The sequence below is a fragment of the Musca domestica genome, unplaced genomic scaffold, assembly GCF_030504385.1.
Source record: "Musca domestica strain aabys unplaced genomic scaffold, Musca_domestica.polishedcontigs.V.1.1 39, whole genome shotgun sequence".
Lineage (NCBI taxonomy): Eukaryota > Metazoa > Arthropoda > Insecta > Diptera > Muscidae > Musca > Musca domestica.
This window is the reverse complement of record NW_026712326.1, coordinates 1697827-1714272: the sequence shown is the minus strand read 5'-3', so window position 1 is coordinate 1714272 and position 16446 is coordinate 1697827. Positions and strand designations below refer to the sequence as shown.

The following is a 16446-nucleotide window of genomic DNA, read 5'->3' as shown; positions in this document are numbered from 1 at the left end:
TAAAAGTATGCAATGGATTTTGTAACAAAATTTGAAATTAGGCAAGGAGGTTAATTTGTAAAAGTTGTTTTGGATATTAAATTTTATTGTGAGATCAAACAAAGAAACAAAAAACTAGTTTGAACAACTAAAAGTATGCAATGAAAATGGGTGATGGTTGAGTGTTGACTTTCGGCAATGGAGATGCCTTCTGAGTGCAAAATATCATTGAAAATAAAGAAAGTGATAATTTGAAATTAGGCAATACTTTAGAAAAATTGTGAACAACTATTGGAATTAGGACCTTTTGTAAAAACCACCTAAAAGTAGGCCATAACTTTGGTGATAGTTTCAGAAACAGAAGATAATTCAATTTGAATTAATAATTTTTTGGAACATTTCATATTATTTTAAAGGGAAACAAAAACACACAGTCATAGCAACTTAAAGTATGCAATGGAAATGGAAGCTTGCTGAGTTAGGGAAAGGGAATTATTGACAATTAACAAATCTCAGCCATATGACTAGAGAGGTTATATATCAGTTGATACGGCCAAAACGTGCCTCATCGAAATAACGGTTATAAACCCAAGGTCTCTTTGGACCAAATCTGTTTCAGGACATTTGGAGTTGATCTAGCGATGTCCTTTCGTCCGTCCGTCTGTCTAGCTGGTACGCACGACAACTATCAGAAGGGATTATTCGATGTGGTCCAAACTTGGTACATCGTAATATTATTGCCAAACTTAGATCGTGTTCGGAGGTGGGCAATATCGGTCCACTCCTTCTGGTACCTCCCCCACAAATTCTTAACATTTTTGAAGAAAATTATTTACCGCACAGAAAGAGAAAGGATAATCCGATTTTGGTCCAACTTTCCAAGTCCTAATATTTGCATTAGTGCTAGGTCATGTGCGAAAATGGACAATATCGAAGTTCCTCCCCCAATTATTCAACATTTTAAATAATTATAACTCTTATAAAATGTTTTGCAGGAGTCCGATTGTCTTCAAATTACACACATCACAATATTTTTACTAACCTAAGGTCTGGTGTGAAAATAAAATATATCGGTACACTCCTTCTGGTACCTCCCCCACAAAAGGTCGAAATTTTGAAAAATATGTTTTCTGCACAGAAAGAGGAAGGATAATCCGGTTTTGCTCTAACTTTGCAAATCCTAATATTTGGGTCGGCGGTAGGTCATGTGCGAAAATGGGCAATATCGATGCACTCCAACAAGTACCTCCCCACAAAAGGATCACAATTTTTAATAAGTACAACTCTTGTAAAATGTGATGTAAGTGTCCGATTGTCTTCATATTACACACATCACAATATTTTTACGAACCCAAGTTCTGGTGTAAAAATGGAATATAAGGGTGCACTCCTTCTGGTACCTCCGGAACAAAAGGGTCAAAATTTTGAATAATCATGAAGCTCATAAAACAGGAAATTAACATCCGATTCCATTCAGACTTGGCCCATCTGAATATTTCCATGAACACAAGATCTGTTATAAAGATGGTAGATATTCGACCATTTCTTCTGATACCTCTCCCTCAAAGGGTCAAAGTTTTGAATAAACAAAACGATCATAAAGTCCGAAATAAGCATCCGGTTCTCTTTGAATTGCACACTTTACAATATTTTTATTAACCCAAAATCTGGTGTGAAGATGGAATATATCGGTGCACTCCTTCTGGTACCTCCTCCACAACGGGTTAATATTTTGAGTAACCATGAAGCTCATAAAACGCGAAATTAACATCTGATTCCATTCAGACTTGGCACATCTCAATATTTTTATCAACACAAGATCTGTTATAAAGATGGTAGAGATTCGACCATTCCTTCTAGTACCTCCCCCACAAAGGGTCAAAGTTTTAAATAACCAAAACGATCACATAATCCGAAATAATCATCCGGTTCTCTTCAAATTACACACATCACAATATTTTTACATACCCAAAATCTGGTGTGAAGATGGAATATATCGGTGCACTCCTTCCCACAAAGGGTAAAAATTTTGAATATTCATGAAGCTCATAAAACATGAAATTATCATCCGATTCCATTCAGACTTGGCACGTCTCAATATATCCATGAACACAAGATTTGTTATAAAGATAGTAGATATTCGACCATTCCTTCTGGTACCTCTCCCACAAAGGGTCAAAGTTTTGAATAACCGAAACATTTATAAAATCCGAAATTAGCTTCCGGTTGTTTTCAAATTTCACACAGCACAATATTTTTAGTAACCCAAGGTCTGGTGTGAAGATAGAAAATATCGGTGCACTCCTTCTGGTACCTCCCCCACAAAGGGTCAGCATTTTTAGTAATTATGAAGCTCATAAAACGGGAAAACAACATCCGATTCCATTCAGACCTGGCTAATTTTTGAGTAACCAAACACGAAATTAACATCCGATTCCATTCATTCGTTATATAAAATTACAACATAAAATATATCTAGCTCCCAGAAGTATGCAACACAATTTAGAGATACTGTTACTGACCTTAAATATGTGCATTGGTTTCAAAGAATAAAAAATTTAATTATTTTACTAATAAATTCCTTAAAATATGCTTCAAGTTTTCAACTAAAATAATTATACAATATGTAAAATATTTTGAAATATTTTAATTGTAAGCCCATCACCTTATGTCTCAACATATAGGCCCCAAAAAGTATGCAGCGCAATTTAGAGATACTGTTCTGACCTTAAATATTACCATTAGTTTCAAAAAGTCTTAAATAAAATCATTTTACTAATAACCTCCTAAAAATATGCTTCAATTTTTAAACTAAGAAAATAATAATTAAACCATATGTAAAATTTGTTAAAATATTTTAATTATAAGCCCTCGCTATATCTCAACATATTACTAATCTCTCCTTTTTATTTTCTCTCTCCTTCTCTCCTTCGCCACAATTTCTCTGTAGGCCTTGCATTGAACACATCCTCATTGACCGGTCGCCGTGATTCCTTCGATCGCACCACTTCTGCCTTCAGTCCCTCTGCCATGGATTATACCAACAGTAATGCCGCCGCTGCCAATGCTGTTTCATCGACAGTTGCCCAAGCGGCTGCAGCAGCCGCCGCTGCCGCTGCTGCACGTGGCAAATGGCCGGGTGCCGTTACCAATACATATGGTGCATTGGGCGCCACCGCATCGGCAAGTCCCATTGGAGCTGCCATTACACCACCTCCGCCACCACAATCGTGCCTAATGAATAATCGTGCTCCAGGAGCTGAATCGAAATATCGTCAACAAATGGCTGTGGGCTTACCGCCAGCTGCTGCCGCTGCCCAGGCGGCTGCAGTGGCTGCTGCCGCCAACAACATGTTTGGTTCCAATAGTTCTCTGTTCTCCAAACACTTGGCTATACCGGGTGCAACACCAGCTGCTGCTGCCGCTGCGGCCGCCGCTGCTGCTGCAGCAGCTGCTACACGTCAGGCGGCTGCCGGTGTGGGTGGTGTGGGAGCTGCTGCTGCTGCGGCCGCCGCAGCTGCTGCAGCCGCCGGAGCTGCTGGTGCCCCGCAACCCGGACGTTCTCGCTTGCTGGAGGATTTCCGCAATCAACGTTATCCCAATCTCCAATTGCGTGATTTGGCCAATCACATTGTGGAATTTTCACAGGACCAACATGGCTCTCGTTTTATACAACAAAAACTGGAACGTGCCACAGCCGCTGAGAAACAAATGGTTTTCAATGAAATCCTTGGTGCCGCCTACAGTCTAATGACCGATGTCTTTGGCAATTATGTCATCCAGAAATTCTTTGAATTCGGCACTCCCGAACAGAAGAACACCCTGGGCATGCAGGTGAAGGGTCATGTCTTGCAATTGGCCCTGCAAATGTACGGCTGTCGTGTCATCCAAAAGGCCTTGGAGAGTATCTCGGCCGAACAGCAACAGGAAATCGTACGTGAGCTGGATGGCAATGTTCTCAAATGTGTCAAAGATCAGAATGGCAATCATGTCGTTCAGAAATGTATCGAATGTGTCGATCCCACAGCATTGCAATTCATCATCAATGCCTTCAAGGGACAGGTCTATTCGCTGAGCACACATCCCTATGGCTGTCGTGTGATACAACGTATCTTGGAGCACTGCACCGCAGAACAGACTCAGCCCATATTGGATGAGTTGCATGAGAATACGGAACAATTGATACAGGACCAATATGGCAATTATGTTATACAACATGTTTTGGGTAAGTGGAGTATGAAGTGGAGTGGGTAGTAGTCAAATTTGAGGAGGCTTGCCCATCATCCTGTTGTTGTTGTTGTTTGTCAAATGAATTGTTATTAAATGGTTATTTGTTTCCCATTTTAATCCTCATCCTCCTCCTTTGTTTCTTGTAGAACATGGTAAACCCGAAGACAAATCGATTTTGATTAATAGCGTACGGGGCAAAGTTTTGGTTTTATCCCAACACAAATTCGCTTCCAATGTGGTGGAGAAATGTGTCACACATGCTACACGGGCCGAACGTACAGCCTTGATTGATGAAGTCTGTACATTCAATGACAAGTAAGTATAAAAAATATCCTCGTTCTGTTTTTTTGGAATGTAAAAAGCGATTGTCTATATCCGGGGTTTTTATTTTCGAGAAAGAAATGTTATAAATTATTGAGAAGATAGTTTTTTATGCTTAGTTTCCGTAACAATATTTGGTTGTTTTGCCGGACAGGGTGATTCGAAATTTCCCTCTCACCCCAGCTCCCAAATAGAATTCATTTATCATGTTTATGATATTTCCGGCACCTGAGTTGGGAAGGACGTTGTTTTTTACGATTTTGTGTTATGGGAGTTGGAAACAGACAACTAATGGAGACTTTATTTTCCATTGAACACAGAAATGTTTTTGTAAAAATGTTTCAAAAATACAGTTTAAATAGCTTAATTTTCCTTTCAGAAGGTTGGTAAAAATTTCATATTTTTTTCTCCAAATCTATGGCTTGCGATTTGAAAAATACAAAAATTCGGGATTTGTTATCTGCTAGTCCGCAAACACATTCTAAATAGTCTTAATTTTCTGGTCTGATGTGTTTTAAAAATAATATTGTAAAAAAAAGCCTCGGCTTGTGATCTGTTAGTCCTCCATAAATTTTCTTAAAAAATATTTTTAGGCATCTCATACAGATTGAGATGAAAAAACTGCAACCAACCTCAGACTGCTGTCATTTCTAAGCCACTTGTCCGAGAGCTGTTAAAATTATTCCAGTGCAATTTGGTGAGAACTTCAGACTGCTATCATTTCTACTCCACTCGTCCGACAGCTGTTAAAATTATTCCAGTAACATTTTGGTGAGAATTTTCCAGAAAAAAACAATTATTCGTGATGGAATTCAAGTGTGATAATGTGATTTCTTTATATTTGGCTGGAAAACCACATGTGGCTATAGTTGGAGCACTCCAGCATTTAAATGTGAATAAATCTTTTATGTCTCGTAACATCGCTCGTTACGGTGATACTGGTAGCCCGTAGCCCGACGTCAAGAAAGTGGACGGAAGAAAACAGCCACATCAGCAGAAATGGTTCAAAAAGTAAAGAAGCGACTTGATCGAAACCTGCGTCGCAGTGGCCGAAAAATGCCTCGTGAGCTGAACATATCACAATATTCCATTCGGCAAATGTGCAAGAACTTACACCGCAACAGAAAGAAAGTAGACTCAAAAGTGACTCAAAAGAGAGTTGCTTCGCTTGGCCGAAAGTGGTGAACGAATTTGGTTTTCTCCAATGAGAAAACATTAGTTTTCTCGTAAATGGCTCGTGAGCTGAACATATCGCAATATTCCATTCAGCAAACATTGAAAAATGAACTCGAGGTAAAGCCATTGGAATTCCAAAGGGCAAGAACTTACATCGCAACTGAAAGAAAATAGACTCAAAAGAGCTAAAGAGTTGCTTCACATGTCCCGAAAGTTGTGAACTGCCGAATTTAGTTTTCTCCGTTCTCCGATGAGAAAACATTCGTTGTCCAGCAGTTTTTAAACAAACAAAATGATCGTGGTGACTTGCCAAAGAGATCCGCTGAAAATGTGCACCTTCGTTTGGCCAGAACTCAGCGACTGCCATAGTGATGGTGTGGGCCGCCATAACAGCCGATGGTCGCTCTCCGCTCGTATTAATCGACCGTGGCATCAGAATAAATGTCGAATATTATCGCGAAAATATTCTGGAGGGTGTATTAAAGCCAGGGACACACAAACATTTTGACCGCAGACCTTGGACATTCCAACAGGACTCAGCACCATCGCACTCAGCACGCGCCACCCAAGAATGGTTACAAAATGAGGTTTATCGCTGCATTTCCAGCCCACAATGTCCACCAAAATCTCCGGATACCAATCCGTTGGACTATTGTGTCTGGAGTATTTTGGAAAGCAAGGTTTGCACTAAAAATATCACCTCAAACAAGCGTTTCGCCGGGAATTAGCTAAAATACCGCAGAGCAAGATTCGAGCAGCGTGTAACGTTTTCATTGGCCGTTTGAAGGCCATAACTCGTGCCAATGGTGGCCAATTCGAACAAATCTGCACTTATTCTAAAATTTGATGCTATTTCCGACATTTTTTTTTTTTTTTTGGTTTCATTGGCTGTTTGAAGGCAATAATTCGTGGCAAAGGTGACCAATTCGAACAAATCTAAACTTATTTTAAAATTTGATGCTATTTCCGACATTTTTTGCGTTCATTCAATTAAATTTTTAAAAAAAAATGTAAAAATTAAGGCGTTTGATTTTAGTGCAGTTTTTTTGTATCTCACCCTGCATGGTTGCTCGGATTTTCTTTCAAGGTTTTCATAAAAATCCAAATTCGATACTCAGATTCTCCTTAAAAATATACTCTAAAACCCGCCGTTGTTATCTCAGATTATCTAACAGAAATGTTCTCAGTTTAAAAAATTAAATTAAATTATTAAAATTGTCTATCAAATAATCTCAAAAATCCACGTTTGGTTCCACCGATTGTCCTTTAAAAATAAAATATCAGAATATGATGCCTCAAATTATTCAAGCTGTCATTTAAAAAATATTGTTAAAACCAACGTTTGATAGCTATTACTGTTTTAGTAGTCATGTATAGAAGTTTTTCGAATCGTCCATGGCTTATGGGTTAGGTAACCGTATTAATTGAAAATAAATAAAAAAAATATTTTTGACTTTAAAAATCCCATTTTGGTAACTTCAATTATCCTTGAAAAACTATTCCTCAAAATCACGTGTCAGCTCTGTTTCTTCCCTTATATCAATTCTTAAAAATAATTCACGAGATTTACCTAGAATGGGGTTTAAAACTAATCGTAAAAACAGGAATATTGTATCGGAAGGGGCTTCCAGAAATATTCCCAAAAAAAAAATCATATTTAATGTATCTTAAATAAATCATCAGTAAATCAGGAGAGAATTTAAAAAATATGACAACTCTCAAAAATATATTTTTTTAAAAAACCCACAGTTAACTGCAATTTTTTTGAAAAACAGAAACACAGTCTAATATTCTCCCCTCTTTTTTTAGCGCCTTACATGTTATGATGAAAGATCAATATGCTAATTATGTGGTCCAAAAAATGATTGATGTCTCCGAACCGACACAATTGAAGAAATTGATGAATAAAATACGCCCCCACATGGCTGCATTGCGTAAATACACCTATGGCAAGCACATCAATGCCAAATTGGAGAAATATTTCATGAAGACCTCAAATCCCATCACCTCAACAACGGCAGGAGCAGCCGTCGCGGGAACAACAGCCGTAACGGGTGTTGCAACATCAGCGGTATCATCGGCTGCCGCCGGTTTAAATCAAGCCTCCGGCCTGAGTGCTATTACAACAACTGCAGCCATAAATGCTAGTTCTATGTCCTCGGTAAATACCAATACAACAACTGTGGTTACGGCAAGCAACAACAACAATGCTGCCGCCGTGCAGGCTTTGGAAAATGGTATTATGGCTGCAGCCTCATCAATGGCCCAATCAATGGTGGGCGTATCCTCAGCTTCTTCAGTGTCGACCAGCAGCAGCAGTACAACACAATTGACATCGGTTACAGCGGCCAGTAATTTGGGACCCATTGGTCCACCCACCACTACCAATGGGGTATTGTAAATTTAAGAATGACAGGCAACAAATATTTTGTATGTATTGTGTAGAAGAAGCAAGAAGTGAGGAAAAAATGGAGGAAAGGAATTTCCCTTAGAATGCAAGTGAGAATTGCAAATAAGTTTTACTAGAATAATATCATCTCAAATTATTTTGAAAACAGTAACAACAACCACACAACAACTGAAAGGAGTAAAAACTGTTGATGGCTACCAATTTCAAAAACGGAGTTCTTTCTTAGTTATTAAGTGCATGAGAAAAAGAAAAAACAAGAAAAAGTAATTATTGATCTGACCCAAAGAAAAGATGGGCCCAGACAATTTCAACTTATTTCTGATCGATAAAAATACGCAAGGCATTCGCTTTGTCCCAGAAAAACCCCTGGCATCAGAATTTTTTATAAACATATATTTTTTTGGGGAGACACTAGAAATTTTTCCAAAAAAAAAAGAAAATAAAAATTGTATAAAGTATCAAACAACCAATCGATGAAGAAGAAGAATTAAAAAACTGGATTTTTTACTAGACTCACACCTTGAACACACACCCATAAAGAAAAAAAAACCCAACAACACCCCATGAATTTAAGTAACTTTGGCCTAAGCTGAGTACTATAGAGAAAGAAAACAAAAACATTAAACCTTTAAAAATAACCAAGTTTTTAAAAAAAAAATACTTTGAGAGAACACACACACAAATGTTTAGGTTAGGTTTGTAATTGTAATTTTTATGTTTATTTTTGTCATTAGTCCCTCTCTTACTATTCCTATTATTTTTACCATAACTTTTTTTATTATTACTTACTACTATGATGATAAAAAATGTAATTTCGATATTAGGACCATACCATATTGCGTTTTTTTTTAATTTTATAACATGAAACTGTAACCTCCTTCCTGTATGTATGTACGTTTTTTATGTTGTTCTTTTAAATTTTGTTTTGTTATAAAGACGAGATTTTGAGATATCCAAATATTTATATGTATGCAAATTTCAATTTTTTTGGGTTAAAGAGAGCATTTAGTTTTCGTTTTTTTGTAAATTTTTTTCGTTAACAAACGGAGTATTTTGATGTATTAAATGTAATAAGTTCCTAAGTGCCGAAAAGGGAAAATGTTTGAATCTTCTTTGTGTTTCATGGAATATTGCTAATTGTGAGCTGGAAAACGAAACTTTAAAACATCATCCAAAAAGATTTGACACTGAACTCAATAACTTCCCCTCGTAATTAAAAAAATATATAAAGTCGATATGTAAACGCCGAAGTTTCTTTTATCAAAACAACTCAATTTTACATAAGAGAATTCAAACCTTCAATGGGATATGTCGTATTTTGTTTTAGACACTTTTTCAAATTAAACAAATACCGATCCGAATCCGAAAAATACCGATTTATTTTAACATAATAATAATTTATTCAAAATCCTTCCCTTTCTTTTGAAGACTTACATTCACAACAGGAAAAACCGAATAATATTCTTTATTTCAAAAATCTTATGAAAGTCATGTATTGGCTCAGCACTTTTCGAATTGATCGAATTCAAAATCCCCAACTAATCAATAGAATATCAATATTTTCAACTGTGAAAATTCAGTCAGGGAAGGTTATATTTTTTTGATAAAACAACATTCTTGGGCTTTCGTAAAGGTGATGTAGATTCCTTGAAAATTTGTTTCCATAATGTCCTAAAATTTATAGCCGGCTTTTGTATAATAATTCAATAGTCATATGGAAGAAATACTTTGGCTTAGAAGTTTTCTATTTGATTGAATTCTAAATCCCCAACTAATTAGTAGAATATCAATATTATCAATGTGAAAATTTGGCCATAGAAGTTATATTTTTGGGATGAAACAACACTATTGGGCTTTCGCAAAGCTAGGGTTAAAAATTTCACAATGTCCTAAAACTTATAGTCCGCTTTTGTATAACAATGCTATAGCCATATGAAAGACATACATTGGCTCAGAACTTTTCGAATTGATCGAATTAGTAGAATATCAAGATTCTCAATTGTGAAAATTCAGTCATGGAAGATTATATTTTTTGGATTAAGCAAAATGCTTGGGCTCTCGTAAAGCAAGGGTTACAAATTTCACAGTGTTCTAAAACTTATTGCCAGTTTTTGTATAACAATTCAGTGTGAAAAGTGAACTCTAACGATTTGTCAATTTTTGCATTTTTATTTAATTAAAAAAAATACTCATGGAATTGGTGTTTTTCTTTCGGGTTCACTTTCGTATTGTCATTTAGTAACAGGTTTTTAATTCCCATGAAAGTTATATTTTGTCATGGAAAGTTATATTTTTTATGAAACAATATACTTTGACTTTCGCAAAGCTAGGGTTATAAGTTTCATAATGTTCAAAAACTTATAGCCAGTTATCGTATAACAATTCGAGAAGTCGAAAGAAAAAACATACAATTCTTTATAGGATTTTCAATTTTTGGATATTTATTTATTTAAAAAAAATTAGGAATTTGTGTTTTTCTTTCGGGTTCCCTTTCGTATCGTCATTCAATTTCAAGTCCTTCCCTTAAGGGAGAATATATACTTTCTTCAATATTAATATTTAGTTTAAATAAAAAAATATTATCTCTAAAATATTAATCTCAACAACAATATCTTATTCTGAGCCAAAATGTTGTGCTTTTCAACCAGTTTTTTATAAAATTAACTTAAAAACTGTCATGCCATTAAAGTTTGTTCTGATTCGGTACTAAAAAGACCAAAGAAAAATAGAACTATTTTCAGTAAAACTCGAATTTTGAAAATAAAAAATAGTCTATGGTCTAAATTTAAATTCTATTTTAAATTTTATAAATTTATTGGAAACAACAGATTTTCAAGTCTAAAATCTTGTCCTCTGTTATTATTGAGGAAAACCCTGATTGAAATTACATTGAGAATAAACCTTGGGATCTTCGGTGTCCAATTTTTGCTTTGAGATCAGTTTTTTATTTATATATATTCAAAATAATTCAAATTTATTTCCATGAACGCCCACTACGGCACTTCGTTTATCTGTATATTTATAAATATGTGTACAAATGTATTCTAAAACAAGTTTTCAAAAGAAAATATCTTTGTAAAGTCTGTGGATCAATTAAAAAAATATCAATTACAAGCCTAGTCCCAGGCCCTCGTTGTCCATATGAAACTTATCGTTTAACCTATAGCAGCCAGCCTGTATATTCTAAAATTAATGTGTAAATTTAAAGCCTTCCTTTTAGGCATTATACATATTTTCCATTACACTAAAAAAAGCCTTTCCCAAAGGCATTCGCTACCATATTTTCTGTACAATATTTAATTAGTTATTTGAAAAATTGTAAATAAACTAAACTCGAATTGGTTATGCTCGCTTTGACTATCTTTAACCCAAAAAAAAAAAACGAAGAAGAAAAAAACTTAAACCAGAACTGAAACTGAAAAGTAGAAAATCTCAAAGGTTATGAAAATTAAGATAAAATCTCTTGTATTTTTTTCCATTTTAATTTTTTTTATTTTAATTTCATTTTTTTTTTTTTTTAATAAAATACTGAGTAAATAATTTTTTTTGTACGTAATAATTCTAGTAGTTTTAGTAAAGGAAAACAAAAACGAGAAGAACATGCAACTGAAAACGTAAGAGAATTCCTAAAACAAAACTATTAAACAGGACTTTAAGTTCAAATGGAAATTAATATGAGAACACATTGTCTAATAGTTTTTTATCAATTTAACTTTATTTCACCACCCTGCCCTCATAAAATCTACTATTATATATGTCATGCTAAAGAAGAAGAAAAAGAGAACTCTATGAATGTAAAACTTGATTTCTTTATGTAAATGTCTACTTTATAACTACCATAATTATTTTTAAATTGTATTAATTATTACTTTGTGTTTTATTGTGTAAGTGTAAAAGTGTAGATTATGTTAATTATACCTTTTTTTGAAAACAAACAAAACCCATTATTTTAAGAAATTTAAATCTTACTTAAATTTAGAAACAAACAACAAACCAAACATCAACTCTTTATATATTGCAAACTGAGAAATAAAAAAATAAAACAATTGTGTTGAATGTATTTGTATAAAACAAAATGTGTAATGTTTAAAAATAAAAAGAAAATATGTAAACTTTTGTGTAAAAAAAAAACAAACAAACAACAACAAATAAGAATTTAAAAACTGAATCAAACCAAGAAATAAGCGATAAAGTCATTTATGTCAAACAAGAAAAAACAACAAGAAACCCAAATAAATTTCCTTTGCAAAAATGTGAAACCAAAAAACCATGCCAATTGACCTGGTGGATAGGCATGGTTTTTGGGGTAAATATTCAAAAAATAGTACGACCCATTAACTATGAATTTTAAAAGGTATACTTTTTAGGATGTTTACTTTTTGGAAGAAATCAAAATAATGAGATTTGACGTCATGTCTAACTATAACCTTTTAGATTTCTCATTTTTTTATTTTGTCTCAAGTAATCATTCCTTAATGTATTCCTTTTGAAATCCTATTATTTGGGTCTTCCAAGCTAATAAAAATCTGGAATACTCCAATAAAAATGTATCAGTGTGCGCTAAGATTTCTGATTTGAAATAGTAAATTTTGGGTTTTCTAAGACCACACATAACAACGTATCATCTACCCAGATGCATGGGTAATTATATCATTGAAACAAACAATTTTTTGGCATTTCTTGTGTGTGTGTGCAGGGAAAGGATAAAGCTAAGCTAGGAATGACTTTTGATTGTTTTACAACGTTCATTAAAATCTATATTCAAATTGGGCATTTGCTCAACGGATTATTTAAGTTTTTTTTCTCAGAGGTATCAGGTATCAGGGTATCGGACGTTGTTAAGGAAGTGGGAAATATTTGAGTTAATTTTTAATTCCTCAAAGTTTCCCACAAATTCCTCCAATTTCCCCACAAGATATATTTTCTGTCATTCAACGAATTATTAAAGTTATTTTTTCTAACAGATACAAGGATATCGGACGTTGTTGACAAAGTGGGAAATATTTGAGTTAAATTTTAATTCCTCCAAGGTCCCCATAAATTCTTCAAAGTTTCCTACAAGATATAGTCCCTATCATTGTAGGCGAAGTAGGAAGTATTTGAATTAGGTTTTAATTCCTCAAAGTTCGCCACAAATGTCTCAAAGTTCCCTACAAGTTATATTTCCTATCATTCAACGAATTATTTAAGTTATTTTCTCTAACAGAGACAAGGGCATCGGACGTTGTTGACGAAGTGGGAAATATTTGAATTAACTTATAATTCCTCAAAGTTCCCTACAAGATATATTCCCCAGCATTGTTGGCGAAGTGGGAAGTATTAGAATTAGGTTTTAATTCCTCAAAGATCCACAGAAATTGGCAATTTTTATAGGTTTGGTGATGCTAATTACATTAGGGCCCAGTTATGAAACTCCCGGGAAAATGTCTCTGGGATGTTAGTTACCAAACCAAAATAACATAGTTTTTGAAATTTCCATATTATTTAAACTATGGCCATGGAATCTCTATGTGGCAAATTTTCCTCGAACTTGTTCCCACGTAAATTACAATTAGTCCTTTTTCCTTGCCCTTCAAGAATGCCAAAACCATTTGCATAACATTCATTCTTTTATTTGAAATACCAGATTCCTCTATGTGGAATTAATTTCAAATCCCCAAAAACAAACAACAAAGATTAGGACATCAGAAATCCAACACATAATTTCATATATTGATATAAAATAATAAATATATAATTATACATATATGGATATATATAAATAAATAAAACAAAATACATACATTACATTATGAATACAATGCATTGATTGATATATCATCATTAACACACATACAAAACAAACATATATATAAATATATAAATATTATAAAATATTATCTCTTATAAATATCTCTCTCTACTCTTATATAAATATAGAAATTAAATTTAGTAAAACAAAGAAACCACTTTAAAAGTAGCTTTAGATTTTTAACAATTTAACAACAACAACATCAACAAGATGAAGACACACTCAAAGTATAACAAAAGGAAAACAATCACACAGACATAACAAACTAAGATGTTTCAATGAAATTGTTTAAATAAAACAAATTCTTGGAAAAGGAAACCACTTTGTTGGGTTATGTCGTTGTGATTTATTTTTAGTTTTATGAAAATTTTTGCAAAATCCAACTTATAATTGCCACACAAACATAAAACCTCTCCCAAATTTTGATAAGAAACAACAATTTAATACACATCCCTAGAAATTATAAAAATTAACAACTTTGATATTGAAAGAAAAATCATAACACATAAGAAAAGATTTTCCTCTTTTGAGTTTCAAATTTTATGAAATCTTATCCCAGCACCCCTTTTTCTCGTCTAAATACTGAAAGTGGAAATTGTATATTTTTTTCTGTTTTATAAACAAAGTATTTTTATAGAAAAACACAAACACTACCCCCAAAATTTGTATATCTCTGTAATTAAATTATTTAGCCAACCCATAACTTTTCATCCTACAAGTCATGAAAAATTTGTTAATATTTTTGTAATTTTTGTAAAGAAAAATAAAAGAAATCCCCCATTTTGTTTCCATGGAGCATTTTTATGTAAAAAAAAACACAACATTTCATTCAGAAATTTGAAATCTTTGGACCCATGGAAATTGTGGAATTAAACTGAAGACATGTATGTTTTGTAAAATTGTCCCACATTTGTTAATGATATTTTCAAAAAACCCCAAACTTCAAGTGTCAATCTCTCTAAAACAAACTACCTATACTTTTTATTTAAAAACTAAACAAAATAGTCCTCGCTTTATTAAAAAGAAAGAATACTGTAACAATACCAATTCTATTTAAAAGTCACTATTCAATTGTTTATTTATTTTATTTTAACCTAACCTTACATGCAAAGAAACTCATTTAATTTTAATTAGATTTTGGATTTTACCCTCATCGGGGAAAAATCCAATCTTAGAACTGCTCTTTAAAATGATTTTAAATTAAGTTTTATTATTATTATTTTTTTTTATTTAATTAATTTTCTTTATGTCATGTCATTTTCTTTAACTATAAGACAAAACCATCAAAGAGAGAGGGTATAAGAAGTTTTGCGCTTTGTTAGTTTTAAAAAAGAATTAATAATTATTATTAAAAACAAACATTGTGTATTGTATAACTTTTTATTATTATTTTTTAAACATTTAATATCATTTACTTTACATACAATCAACATATAAGCTAAAAAACACACACACATTGGATGTATAACCATATATATTTTTTGTCTATTTTGTAAATCGTCATTGTCGTCGTCGTTGTCGTCATCGCTCGCTCGCTTTTTTTATTATTATTATTATTATTAATATTATTTTAAATTTATAATTAGAGCATCTCTTTATGATTAATAATTAATTTAAATGATATGTTTGTAAATTCTACTTTTTTTTGAAAAATGATTATAAATATTATAAATAAAATTACATTATAATTTTTAATTAAAGAATCTGCAACAGAAAAACAACAAATATATTATTATATGCAAAAAATAAAATAAAAAAATCTGGCTTTCTTTTTTGTTGTGTCAAAATTCCGTAGAGATTTGTTTTCCCCTTGGTTTGAGTTCCTGGTTGAGAAAGTTGAGCCTATGTGAACGTATAGAAAACTCCTACAAGTTCAATAAAATAAAGTGAGGGAGGGTTTTTTTCTGAATTACTGCCAGCCAGAAAGCTGCTGACTAAATTATCTAACGAACTTCTCATTAATTGACAAAGAGACTGTCAAATGTTTTCCTAATAGTTTGAGGTAAAATTCATTTGCTTTATGTGAAGCAGACAATGACCGTTAAATTTTATGGGGGATACTTTTCCTGCAGGAATTGTCCAGCCACTTTTTTGAAAGCGTAAGAGTTTTATACTCTAGTTTTTTATACTCTATAGTTTTGATCGTATACAAAGGGACCCCTATTGTTTGGAATATATTATGCAACATTTAGATAGAGCTCTCAAATTTGATAGAGTTATATAATTCCATCCAGAATCGTTGGTAAAAAAAGGGTCATATTTTTTGATATATCCCCATGTAGGGTAACTCCGATTTTGATTATTATACCCTCAGCCATATGGCTAGAGAGGTTTGATACGGCCAACACATGCCTTATCGAAATAACGGTTTTAGACGAAAGGGATATCCGATTTGGTCCAAACTTGGTACATCGTAATATTATTATTAAACATAGATCGAGTTCGGGGATGGGCAATATCGGTCCACTCCTTCTGGTACCTTCCACACAGGTCGAAAATTTCAAAAAAAATAAATATTTTACTGCACAGAAAGTGAATA

At 33.2% G+C, this 16446-nt stretch overlaps 1 protein-coding gene across 3 annotated transcripts in view; it reads left to right on the top strand.

Moving 5' to 3' along the window:
* The window catches only part of LOC101893967 (maternal protein pumilio), a 331172-nt gene extending 315910 nt beyond the window's left edge, over positions 1 to 15262 (top strand). For all 3 annotated transcript variants that reach the window (XM_059126507.1, XM_011292191.3, XM_011292192.3), the window contains 3 exons: positions 2930 to 4204; positions 4356 to 4524; positions 7516 to 15262. In XM_059126507.1, coding sequence (XP_058982490.1) covers positions 2930 to 4204; positions 4356 to 4524; positions 7516 to 8107 — 2036 coding nt within the window. In that variant the 3' untranslated portion in view covers positions 8108 to 15262. The remainder of the gene's footprint in view (positions 1 to 2929; positions 4205 to 4355; positions 4525 to 7515) is intronic.
* The last annotated feature ends 1184 nt before the right edge of the window (positions 15263 to 16446 follow it).